Source organism: Ambystoma mexicanum, chromosome 3p (assembly GCF_040938575.1).
Source record: "Ambystoma mexicanum isolate Mex_15411 chromosome 3p, UKY_AmexF1_1, whole genome shotgun sequence".
NCBI classification, from domain to species: domain Eukaryota; kingdom Metazoa; phylum Chordata; class Amphibia; order Caudata; family Ambystomatidae; genus Ambystoma; species Ambystoma mexicanum.
In genome coordinates, this window is record NC_090925.1 from 1,258,506,132 (window position 1) to 1,258,519,422 (window position 13,291).

A 13,291-nucleotide genomic window follows, 5' to 3' on the forward strand; every position below is an offset into this window, starting at 1 on the left:
ACAAATCAGTGGAAAACTTCAGTTAAAGGGATGATATGTTCATTGTATGAAATCCCAAAATCCCAGAATTTATTGAACAACCATCAGTTAAGGTAGCTTTGTAACCTTAACTATAAAGGGTCCATTCCCGTCTGCCAACACTTTGTTTAACTTTAGGAGGGCCTTGGTGCCCCCATTCGACCAGCATGGCCCCTACCTGTCCACACTGTATTACCAACACGGAGCAATAATTCAATGTGGTATATTAGGTTATGCATGCAGTTAATGAATATTGTAGGGCACACAGGATGCTAGGATCAGATACACTGGGTGGGTACCTTCAAAGGTGGTAGGGCTAAAGAAGGACTAGTGTAGAATTTAGTAAGTTCACTGTAAACACAATACAAGCAGTGGATACAAAGATCACCAGACATAAAAGTGAATGTATTTCAATGACATGGAAAAACAGATTTCTTTACAGTTACGAATACTTAAAACTATACTTACCGAGTCTTTTATTACACTGTGCTATAATAAAAACAGAAGAAAATGAACTAAGTTATGGTCCAAAGCTTGTATATTTGTGATACATTTTTAAATTGGAGTATGCATTTCAAAGGTACACTTTCAGTGAGTGAAGAGTCTGCATTCATGTCTTTCGATGTGTGCCACACGTCCATTTGTTGGTCTCTCTGTGCATGTGACAATGTATATCATGGATGTATGCATTTCTTGGTATGCGCGTGTCTGTATGTGGCTGTATCTAGGATTGGCATTATGTTAAAGCACCTGATGGTATGTCTCACTGTAAATGTGGCTGTATATCTGTTCCAATTGTGACTGTCAGTGTGTTAATATAAGTGTATGCTTGATTGTAAATGAATCTCTAACATGTTTTTATCACTCCACGCAGGGGAATTTTGGTTTCCACAGTATGGTGCGTGTTTCATTCTGTGTGCACTCTAACTACGCATGTGTCTGCCTGCCTCGTGGTTGTGAACATATCAGGCTGTTTGATTCATTTTACTTGTGACCGTTCAGGTTTCAGTGTACATCTTTTCATGCACATGGCAGTTTTGGTCACATGGGATTGTTTCTGTGTTTCTCATTTTGTAGATCTGGTCTTGGACTGTCTTGGTGCACTTGTGACTTTGGCTAAACATATTGATGTACCTTGGGCAAGGTAAGTATGAACTTGAAGAAGGGACCAGACTGACCCAGGTACGCATTATTCTTAGAAGCAGTTACAGGTATGAAACCAGAGCAGAGAGTATAAGCTTTGTAGGGGTAGGCCCCTAATCACCTTAACCCAAGGCGGGCCCACCACTTAAGAAGCGAGTGCACGTTTTGTACGTAAAGCAAGTTTATTGTACAAACGGCCGGGAGGGGCTAGATCACCCTATGGAGTCAAACTAACCCATATCTCCGTGAACCACACAAGTTGACACATTATATACATTTTTGCAGCAGTTAAAACACTCCCATATATTTGATTACAAACCACCCCCAAACGTGATTGGTTAAAACCTATACAAAGAAATCCCATCTTTCTCTAATTCTTACATTCTCATTGGTCATTGATATCTTTACTTCCATCTTCAATACGTGTAGAACATGTCTCTTTTTATGATTCATCTGTGGTAGGTCATGACATCATCACACAGTTAAACATTCATATCTAAACATAATTCATTACAAATCCCAGCTGCTCTGAGAACTCTTAATCCTAAATGTAATTTGCACATTTTTTACATAGATACTTCAAACAACATGAAAGAGAGAGAGAGCTGAATAAATAGGTTCCCTTTGAACTGTTGATAACCATCTCATCCACTGGCATCACTGGAAAATTCTAATCTAACAACTACCAATTCAGCACACATGGCACATCCTGAAAATAATCGAAACACAGGAAGTATCGGTTAACCCTGGCCGCAGACGTCCTTCACTTCAGGTTTATTGTTAGTTAAAAGCAAATGTTTGGATCCCTCTGCAAGCACCCATGCACTAAAAAAGGATCACATCTGCCTTCGCGATATTACCAGACCATAAAAATCATGGCTGGTTTTTTAGCTAAGCTGACCATCTGCTAAGGTTGTAGTTACTCATTTACCCTTCCTCTGTCCTCTGAAACTCTGCAAAACCAGTTTCTCCAAGTCACTTAAAATTAATCTCACGAAACCCTGACTGCCGAATTTAATCCATTCATAAAAAAGCCCACTACATGTAAATTTATCATTCCCTGTGTATGTATATCAGTGTGCACGCATGTTTAACAACTGTCATGTTTTCTTCACAGTGGGTTCTCTATGACCAGTCCACTTCCTCGCATGCACATTATAAAACTCCTCGCTGCCCAGCCTCTAAACACTTCATTGCACATTATATGTGGATCGTGTTTTATATTTCATTTTGTGGTTTTTGCATGTGTCTTTCTACGCGCATGCAAATCTAATATGTATCAACTTGAACATAAAGTAACATATCCCATTCACATTTAACTACACTGGATACATATACATTGCAACCTTGCATTAACTCTGCCGCACCCCAGTCACAAATAAAGCGTGCGCAACATGATCCCCTCTTCATCCTTGGGACCTTTCCTGACCACCCCAACAGCTTCCTTCTAGGTTCCTTCTCTAGCTCCAAGTCCTCAACTGACACTCTTGGAAGCTGGAGCACACCCCAAGTTCCACACGCATCATCAAATTCCACACAGCCTCTCATCTCATGCACTCATCATACATATACACATTTGCCTTGGTGTGTGTCTAAGTGTGCCCACATAGAGGTGCTGATATGGGTAGGAAAACGTTGGTGCATGTTCTGGTGTGCAGGTGACTGTGCAAGCCCAGAGAGACATCATGATATGCACTTCCATACAACTAGACCCCTGGATTCACTTAGAATATGATCATAAGAGGTTGCTATCAGCAGATAACACTTAACTGCTGGGGTGGGCGGAGCCAACAATGATTTCTTAAGGGAATTCAGGACGAACGGACACCCTTAGCACTTTAAAGAGCATCTTTTGAACAATATTTTGCGATTTCATTGTAAATGCCTCTGGGCGCATGTTCTTAATCCATGTGAGGAAGGAACGCACATGTCTTCCTACTGGAGGATAGGACGGTGACATCTGTAGTTGGATGCTCTAGGGTAGGATTACATTTTAAGGAGCAGTTTGTCGTTGGAGATTGCCATTTTATGCTCATTGTTCATAACAACCCTGCTTACTACTATTTTAGAGGTTCCTACTTACTGCTATTTTAGAGGTTCCTACTTACTACTATTTTGGAGGTTCCTACTTACTGCTATCTTAGAGGTTATCATAAAGTGGTGTGCAACGTGCTGGGATTGGGCATTGTTATGGGCTGTATAGTTTATATGACAGCGTTTGTAAATAACACGCCCAAAGAAAGGACAACAAAAGAATATTGCCATAACGTTCAACCCATAAATCTTTAAAAACAGTTAACTTGCATGTACCATTGAGTGTGTGTGCGGGTGTGTCGGCACTTTGCTCCACAAACGCATGTGCGGTGCAAGTGAAAGACGTCCTTTTGGTTTCGACAAAAGGCAGGTGTCTTGAGACATTACTAAGCATGATGTTGCCTGGAGGAACGTATGCTGTCTATGACTGATGTCAGCGCTGGGCAATATTAGTGCAACGAAAGGGTTGAAGTGTAGCTTCCTTCCAAGGGGGTTATTTCTTTAGCCATTGCATTAGGAGCAAACTGTGGGACCAGAACAATGGTGAGAATCTAGTATTTCACTTGTAAAGGCCTGCCCTTGTCTAGTTGAGTGTGGACAGATGTGCTTAGTTGTACAGGTATGGGTATGGCTCAAGCCATGGAAAATTGAGACAGCTATTTTTCTTTTTTCAAACATCATACAAATGAATGAATGGTCCATGTATTTTTCATTGACAAGATCTAGTCTGTTTTTTTTGTAATATAAGCTAGCTATATACCACGCGTAGGTCATCTGCCAGCTGATGCCGACTGAGTGATGTTGCTGAGGCAAGGTGTACACACAGAAGTGGCAATAACACATAAGTATACTGAAGTTGCACGCTACTTCAGTGTATTTTTAAAGCTTAGCTGATTTTATTTTTGACACTGGCCAGGGAGCATCCTAGCTATCAGTCACTTGTGCTGCGGGTTGGGTTGAGAGTGTGGGGTGACAGGCGCCATTCTCTGTCAATTCCTTAGTTACCAACATTAGTGCACACAGTTATTCACTTTGACTGGAGAGAAGAGCAGACATTCGAAAATACATTTCAAATGATAAGTAAGCCCTAAAAGTCAAATTCGTGGCCTAGAGTGCACCCAACTCATTGTGGGTACAGGAAAAAAGTCCTGGGGCAGGTAGATCTCTCCACTCCCCCCCCCCGAGCATCACTTTAGAAGAGGTCGAGAGCAGGTAGAAGATTCCGTAGAAGTCAATGGGCCATACGCGTATATGGATTAATAGCAGGTACGTCTGCTTTACCCAATAGGTGCGGATTGCATGTCAAATAACCTCCTGGGGACCAGAGTAGACCACAATCAAGACTAGAGGTCTGTGGAAGAACCAGAAGCCACAGATGCAATTGCAACAGAGGAGGAGGAGGACCCCAATGTAAAGTAAGAGGAAAATCGGTCAAGACTCACCTCCAAAGAATCTGGACCCCGGACTAGAGACATCTCTATGGGAGAGTTTGCAGTATAATCTCCCACTGCAGGACCCAGAGCCAGTTACACACATTGTCAGTCATGTCAGAAACAGCATACATACGTACAGGCTTCTTTCCTTGCAGCAGTTTACAGGATCTGGTACCCAGGGGCTTTAATCCTGAGCCAACGAAGACCCCACCATTGCAGAAAAGAACAAACAGCCTTTGCACAATGACGACCTTGAAGACAGAAGTGAACAATCCAGTGAGGAAGACTCTGGGAAGGCGACAGAACCCGTGAAGGTGCATGCCTGCAGCTCAGTGAACAAGTAAGGGGGCAGCCCAGCAGAAAACAACACCAACATGGAGATAATGGCTCGGGCGCCCAAGGACCTCCCAAGGAGAAGTCCAGGTGGGTTGTTGGAGTCCCAGCACCGTTCCATGAAACGCCAGTGACCCCCAGCCAAGAGAGGAGGATCCTGCTAGTAAAGGACAGGATGCGTCAGTAAATAGACCAGAAAACAGTTCTAGTCTGGAAGGGTCAATAGAGTGCATGACAGGAGGCTACATGATAATTCTGAAAGACCGAACTGCACCCCGAGTAGCAGAAAAAATTAGCTAGGACAAGCCCAAGCTAAACTCTTTCGACAGATTCCAAGTTCCAGAACAAAGCAGAACAAAGTAGCAAGATTGAGAGGTAAGGTCCGGGCAGAGGTTACCACTGTAAAAAGGAGCTAGCCAAAGGCCAGCCCCCCAACCACCAAAGGAGGCTGGGGACAAAGGGTCATATGACCAACCATACTGGCTGGTCAGCAGGACTGCTGCTCATCCTAGGCCAACCCCACAGGATGTAAGAGGGAGAGCCCAGGGACCTACACTGGCCTAAACCAGTGTATACCGATATGGAGGCTGAAATGTGGGCTCACAAAGAGTTCATATGGACAGAACTGCAATTTTGAGCCTACCTCGTCATTGCTCTGAACAAAGGGAGCCCTAAAATACAAAATGGCCAGGAGTAGGATTAGAAAAAATGCATTGGTGCCCCAATGGCTACCAAAAAGGCACATTGGGCTACCAGTGCTGTAAAATGGTGTGTGCCCTTAGTGAAGCCAAATATAAAATACAGCCGCCAGCAAACTCCTTCCTAAAAAGAATACTGAGCTTTAGAGAAACCCCTGGGACTAGGCATCTTAAGGGCGACCCAATGCCATACACCTCAAGTAAGGCAAAGAGTTGCAATGGCAGGGAGACTTCAGGAGAAGTCACTCTGGCCATCCAAAATATGTCAGTGATCCAAAGAAATAGAGGGTAAAAAGCAAATATTTGAGGGTCCCTAAAACGTGGTGGTACATCCTCCACATTACTGGCAAACTCCATAGAACAGTGATGCAGTAATGTTGTGGAAAAGTGGTGGTAACAGAATAACTGCTACTTTACTGCAGTTTCCACTGCACCACTGTCCTCATAATGAGGCCCATTGTCTTAAACAAGATCCTCTTTGTTTTACATTAGACAGTGAAGCAAACTCTTCCCGGCTGAGATGTGATCAGATTTCCTAAGACCAAGTTCAAGTCTCAAAGCTGCATTCTGAATGGCTTGCAGCAAGTTCACATACGACTTTGAGGGCCCTATAAATGAGGCATTACAGCAAGCTACGAATCATTGCTCCCGCAACCACTGCCTGATCCTCCCTGGGGAGAAAGGGAAGAATATGTTTGAACACTTTCATCCGGAAGAAGCAGGTTTTCTTAGTTTGGAGGATATGGGGAAGAAGGGATGTCTCAAAGTTCAAAAAGGACCCCCAGATACCTGATTGGAGCACTTGATATAGTAACCCCAGTCAGAATATTTTGCAGCCATATCTCTGGGATAAGCTGTTTAGTGATCCTAGAAGGGGCAGAGAATATGAAATTTTGGTTTTAGATTCATTCAACTGTAGCCAATTTGGGCGCTTCCAATCTTGGATGAAATAAAGAACAGAATTTAGGTGGCCAAGCTGAGGTGATGGGTGTTCAAGTTTTAAAATTTGCTGCGTGCCATCAGCCTATGCCTGAATGATGTTAAAAAAGGGGATGGATGAACTGAATGCGCCCTGAGGTGCTCTGTATTGGACATCATGAACCACGGATAACACTCTTCCAGACAGAAAGGAAGATAGTCAACTAATGGCTGCTCGGGTGATCCACAGTGATAATCGCTTGATTAAGGTTCCGTGGTGCACCATGCTGACGGCAGCCGAGACATCCAGCACACAAACCATAGGCGATCTCCCCGATTGGCTTCTTCAAGAGCTGAGTCCCAGATGAGTATGAGAGCGGACACAGTCCCGTGTCCCGGATGAAATCCAGAATGGCCATCATTTAGAACGTTGCTGATGGATGATGGGTGAACATTCCTGCTCTGTACTGGCATCACCATGTAAAAACTCCAAAGCAACTTGCTTGTGATAATAGCTTATTATTATCACAGCATTTATTAAGTGCAGACCTAGTTTTCAGAAACAACAGAGTGCTTTACAATCATAGGGGGAACAACATAGTGAGGGAAGTGGAAAAACGAGGGATTGGGGAACTAACAACAGGGAAGGGGGAAGGTGGGCAATGTGTCAGCAAGGGATCTGCAAGCAAGGGAGGAAACAATGGGGATTGGAGTACCCAGTCTGTTGTAGGGTGCTGAGCAACAGAGAGGTGGGCAATGTGTCAGCAAGGGATCTGCAAGCAAGGGAGGAAACGGTGGGGATTAGAGTACCCAGTCTGTTGTAGGGTGCTGAGCAACAGAGAGGTGGGCAATGTGTCAGCAAGGGATCTGCAAGCAAGGGAGGAAACAGTGGGGATTAGAGTACCCAGTCTGTGGTAGGGTGCTGAGCAACAGAGAGGTGGGCAATGTGTCAGCAAGGGATCTGCACGCAAGGGAGGAAACAGTGGGGATTAGAGTACCCAGTCTGTGGTAGGGTGCTGAGCTACAGAGAGGTGGGCAATGTGTCAGCAAGGGATCTGCAAGCAAGGGAGGAAACGGTGGGGATTAGAGTACCCAGTCTGTGGTAGGGTGGGGATTAGAGTACCCAGTCTGTGGTAGGGTGCTGAGCAACAGAGAGGTGGGCAATGTGTCAGCAAGGGATCTGCAAGCAAGGGAGGAAACAGTGGGGATTAGAGTACCCAGTCTGTGGTAGGGTGGGGATTAGAGTACCCAGTCTGTGGTAGGGTGCTGAGCAACAGAGAGGTGGGCAATGTGTCAGCAAGGGATCTGCAAGCAAGGGAGGAAACAGTGGGGATTAGAGTACCCAGTCTGTGGTAGGGTACTGAGCTACAGAGAGGTGGGCAATGTGTCAGCAAGGGATCTGCAAGCAAGGGAGGAAACAGTGGGGATTAGAGTACCCGGTCTGTGGTAGGGTGCTGAGCAACAGATAAATTGCCAAGCAGCCTGTGCATAGTAAGGAACACGTGACAATGAATCACCATAGAGTATTTGAGGAGCACCTTTGCTAGACTGACACACTGAGCATTTTATCAGCACCCTCGAATATCCAATCTGCCCCCCGATATTTTGGCAACCTGCAATATATGAGCAACACTGAAATATCCTTCTGGACATACCGCGGCTATTATAATTTCTCTCATATGCCACTGAGCTGCACTGTACAGCAGTACTCTCGCACACAGCAGTCATTCTGACGCCATTTTATTGCATTTGGAAAGCCTGTTGACGAGCACAAGAGCGCGACGCGCCTTGCATCTCCCGGCCAGGTTCTAGAGCCTGCGTTATTTCCACTGGCACGTGACTGGAATGTTCCCTGGTGAGCGTATGGAACAGTCAAGGGGCGGTATCTGAACACTGCATGGCTTCCTATCCGAGCTTCCTGTGGTCGCTCTGGCTTTCCCCCGGTTTCTTTTACACACGCTCCTGTACACTGAACCATTCGACTTATGTTGTGCAAACTGAGGTCATTATTAATGACTCACATGTATACATCTCTTACCAGCCAACTCTGCTGTTCGTATTATTTCACTTCATAATGTATTTGTCCCAAAATACCCTTTTGACACTCACCTATTCCTTGCTTTCTGCGGACAAACAAAAGCAATGGAACCAAAAACGTCCCCAGTGACAGGAAACAGGCAGCCATTATTAGCAAGCGTTCCGTGCTGCAGTTTGATAAGTCCTGGAGAAAGTTATCTGTAAAACGGAACATATGTATACATGGCTATTTATTACACTTGTATTGTCAAATAACATGTGGTTATTTTAACAAAACAGTAAAACCAATCTTCAAGCACATGCATGCAATCGAGAGATTGAAGTTGCATAACCATAGCTTTGTCACAACTCCCCAAAAAGCCAAATACTTTTGATGATTTCGCTTGAACAAAAGAAACAGTAAAACATTTGGAATCTGAACCATATGTTTCGGGAAATAAAACAGTACACGGACAGAAATTCTAGGGCGCCCATGGATGGGGCCTCACTGCTTTGTAAAATCAAAAGAGGAACAGATGGTCCAGTTGCAAAATGTGTGTTCTGGCGCAAACACAGCAATCCGTCTGTGCAAAAGACGCCCCCCCTTCACATTACAATATTGTGTTTTGGCAGAGGCCTTTCAGATTAGGCAACATGCATTCAATTGCATGTTACATGGAATAACACAGGATACAGTTTCATCATGCAGAATAAACTTGGGCAAAAACTACTATAAGATCGTTTAAAATACAAATATAATAAATAGAAGAAAAAAAATAACGTTAACAGAAGATATCTTTTATCATGAAAATGCAATTAATCACACTTTTATTTTGGGAGTAGAATAAAACAGTCTTTAAACTCACCACAACCTTAATATTGCAATACGAAAAATAAATAATGAAATAGAGCATTGAATAAAGTTTAAAGTTAATTGCAAAACGCAGTATCACGCCTAGCTGCATGGACCTGCAATGTGCAGCGGGTTCCAGAGCCACACTGGAAAATGGATCCAGACTCGTTAACAAAAACCGAAAAGCAGGCCTGCATCGTCGTAGCTCATCTTTTTTTTAAAAACGGCTACTTCTGTCTTATTTTGTCATAAAAGGTACAGACGAGCGGACCAGCGGGCGGAACTCAGACAGACATGTGTGACTTGACATCAGCATTTGCCCATGTAGCCTGGGAAGTGGCCACATGTAGCTAAGTGCACCTTGGCCACTACAGCAGACCACTGGCCCAGCCTCTCCACATCAACTTGCCCAGAAGAGTCTTTATAATCATAGAATGTATCACTCGATTCTTCCTCAACTCGCCTAACTCTTTGTTGCATTAGATGCCGTTTTTTAAAATTATTTTAGCATTTTCTGGAAAAGAAGTTGATTTTAAAAATCACAATTCCCGGCCCACATTGCCCAGGGCCCTTCTACTGCACAAGAACCAATAACTCTTGTCCGAGTTATCTACAGTCACCACACTTATAAAATAAGATTGAGAAAAACGGAATGCTCTAGGGAAAACCCCAAATGTGTATGATTCCAGGAATGGCAGAAAAGGGAGGCAGAGCCTAAGAGCCTAGACCCTGCCGACTCCCTCAATATACTGACTATGGACACTGAGGCCAATGACAGAATCAGTGGAAATGGGTGGGGCCCTCTTCAAGAGGAACAAGTGTAGGGTCAGATGAGTAGGCAGATGGGGCAGCGACCCCCTCCTGCTGGTGAAGCGCAACTTCTTAAAAGAGACAAAGAAGAAGAGCCTAAGGCCAGCCTTAACCCTTTCATAGTCCAAAGGCACTGTGGTCATCTAATGAAATATTAGATTATGGAGTACTGTGTGGCGAATACGCATAATGTGGTCCCATCAATGAGTAAAAGGACTTTAGAAAAAATTAATGGAATAATAATGCATGTCTTTATATCGTGATATTATGATTGTAAAATGTCGGCTTTAATTACACATTATTGTAGGTTTTGACCGTATCTAAACGGTTGCACGTACAAAAAGGTCTAAACATGCTACTACCAAAGGTTCGAACACCAAAAGTTGGAAACTTTGGTGGTAGCATTGCAGGTAAGTAAAAAAAAAAAAAGAAAAAGACTGCAGGGGCACCGGGGTTGTCCCCCGCAACACCCCACTCACTATACTGTGTTGTATAGTGAGCGGGTTGTTGCGGGGGACACCCCCACAGCCCACCCGCGAAAAAGAAAAAAGGGGCTGCAGCGGTGTCCCCCGCAACACCCCGCTCACTATACTGTGTGGTAACGTGAGCGGGGTGTTGCGGGGACACCCCCGCAGCACACCCGCGAAAAGAAAATAAACAGGGGCTGCGGGCGTGTCCCCTGCAACACCGCGCTCACTATACTTAATAGTATAGTGTCTGGGGGTTGTGGGGGAAACCCCTGCAGCCCCCGTAAAAGAAAAAGAAAAAAAAAAAGAAAAGGACCCTGCAGCGCCGGTTCCCGATTACGGAAGTGAAAGGGAACTGGCGATGCAGGGACTCGGCGTGAAGAAAAAGGTAAGTGGGATTTGCTTATGTTGGGGGTGTGGGTGGGGGTGTGTTGAGGTTGTAGGTGGGGGGTGTGTCATGGGTGTGTTGTGGGTGTGGGTATGTACGTGTGTTCGCATGAGAAAGGTGCAAACTTTTTGTGGTTCCCACCTTTCTCATGCAAACTTTCCGGCCGCGGGCAAATCAGCCACGGTCGGATCACATAGATCCAATTACATGTGCAAGATCCGTGAGGGATCAAAACACGTATAAATAAATGTTCTTAAAACAATCCTGTAAATGAAGTGAAGCAGGATCAGAATATAATTAGGAAACACACTGTAAACCTGGAAAGAGGAGGTCTAGTTCAGATTATAGGGGGGCATTGCTGGACAAATGATTGCTGTCTTACCTGTTCAGCCAGAAATTTCGAATAAGAGACTCGCTGAACCAGACAATCATTCAAGACGGTCCAACATTATTGTTACTGGTTTCCAGGAAGATGTGGAAAACGGGAGCCCAATTGGATATTTATAAAAAAACATTCCCACGGCTCTTTGATCTCCAGCCAGTCAAAACATTGGAAATTGAGCGTGCCCAACATACTATGGCTTACAAACCCTCAACTGGCCAACTTGCAAAATCATTTCTAGTGACATGTCTGAGATTTCCTTTAACTGAATGAATATTGAGCAGGCACAAATGCCGCAGACTATCATGCGTGGTGAAAACAACCATAAAATAATGCTTTTAAATGACTACAGGAAGGCAGTGGTGGAGCAAAAGGAAGGTGCTTAATGAGCCAAAGCAGAACACTAGCACACAAATATTTCTCTATTGCATGATTTGGCGCGACCCAAAACTTTGTAGAACAAGGAACATCTATGTAGTGTCAGGATGGTATTCAAGGTCGAAGATTATCCTTTTTTGGTATAACTGATCTATTCAGAAGGCTTCGAAAATACGATATGTTAGAGTACTCTTCAATTTATGTCATTTAACATGTTTGGGATTGTACAAGAGGTGGAGTCCTCGTGAAACACACACTTCATTGGGCAGTGTAAGAGGGAGAATATAGGTTGCAAGTGCCATAATTATCCTCATTCATGCGCGCCAGGGCCGAACCTCCAACCCAAAGGCCACCCGGGGAGTGTTACAGCAGGTTTTGCAGCAGAGAATAGTGCTGTGCTTGACACAAAGCTCTAAAGAGAGTTGGATCTCTGTGCTTAGACCAAAAGTAACCACAACCCCTGAGCACCTCCCTCACAGGTTTATTACTGAACTGCAATACTGTTGTGGGTCCACTTCCAAAATATCTAGGAACCAATGCTTATAACCGTTGTGTGTATGATAAACATTAGATATTATCAATATCTTCCCTACACAGTTGTATCATTAAACCATCAAGTATTTACACTTGCAATATAATGCAGCGAAATAAATAATAGACAAGCGTTTGAAATTGGTAAGCATTAGACATTTCCCAATATGAGCAATAAAGTAGATGAATACATTCCAAGCATCCTACTCACTTCTAAAATCTTACAGCTACAAATAACCAGGAGGGAGAGAGAGAGAGAGAGAGAGAGAGAGAGAGAGAGAGAGAGTGTGGGTGTCCGTCCGTCCGTCCGTCTGTCTGTCCGTCCGTCGTGACACAGTCAAATTTAAAAGCATACTCACAATTGTGGTGCTATCAGTATTGGTAATCCAGGGTGACATGTGAGGTTATACATCCCAACCGCTGAAACCCCATTAAGTGAAAAGGGTTGAAAACTCTGTCAAACGTCCATGATCTTATGGGGCATTTAACTACAAAACAACATAGATGCAATCTAAAGTCATGGATACAAAATTATAGGTAAAGCATTTCATGTCCCCCTGCAAGTATTCTTCTAATCCATCCTCTGTGCATTAATCAATCCACTTATCCTGGCCACACAAATACGAAGGCCAACACAGACTGATGCTTAGCGCAGTGGCAAAATTCAGATTCACAATGAACTCAGTTCCGCACCAGCTTAGAGGTGGTTGAAAGGCTATCGCTTAGTATAATCATGGAACAGAAAAATATATATTGCAAAAATGGGCACCAACGGATTCATTCCGTTCCCAAAATAGTGAAACAATAAGAAAAATTCGAATTTGGAAAAAATGGTAAAGTGACATGTTTTAGATCCATAGGCAGCTTACTGTCTTTTTCTGTTTTTACA

General features: G+C 43.9%; 1 protein-coding gene across 4 annotated transcripts in view; it reads right to left on the reverse strand.

Moving 5' to 3' along the window:
- LOC138581426 (butyrophilin subfamily 1 member A1-like) overlaps positions 1-13,291 on the reverse strand; it is a 366,089-nt gene that overhangs the window by 82,530 nt on the left and 270,268 nt on the right. For all 4 annotated transcript variants that reach the window (XM_069652748.1, XM_069652746.1, XM_069652747.1 and 1 more), the window contains 2 exons: positions 8,687-8,812; positions 487-507 (listed from right to left, as the gene is read on the reverse strand). In XM_069652748.1, coding sequence (XP_069508849.1) covers positions 487-507; positions 8,687-8,812 — 147 coding nt within the window. The remainder of the gene's footprint in view (positions 1-486; positions 508-8,686; positions 8,813-13,291) is intronic.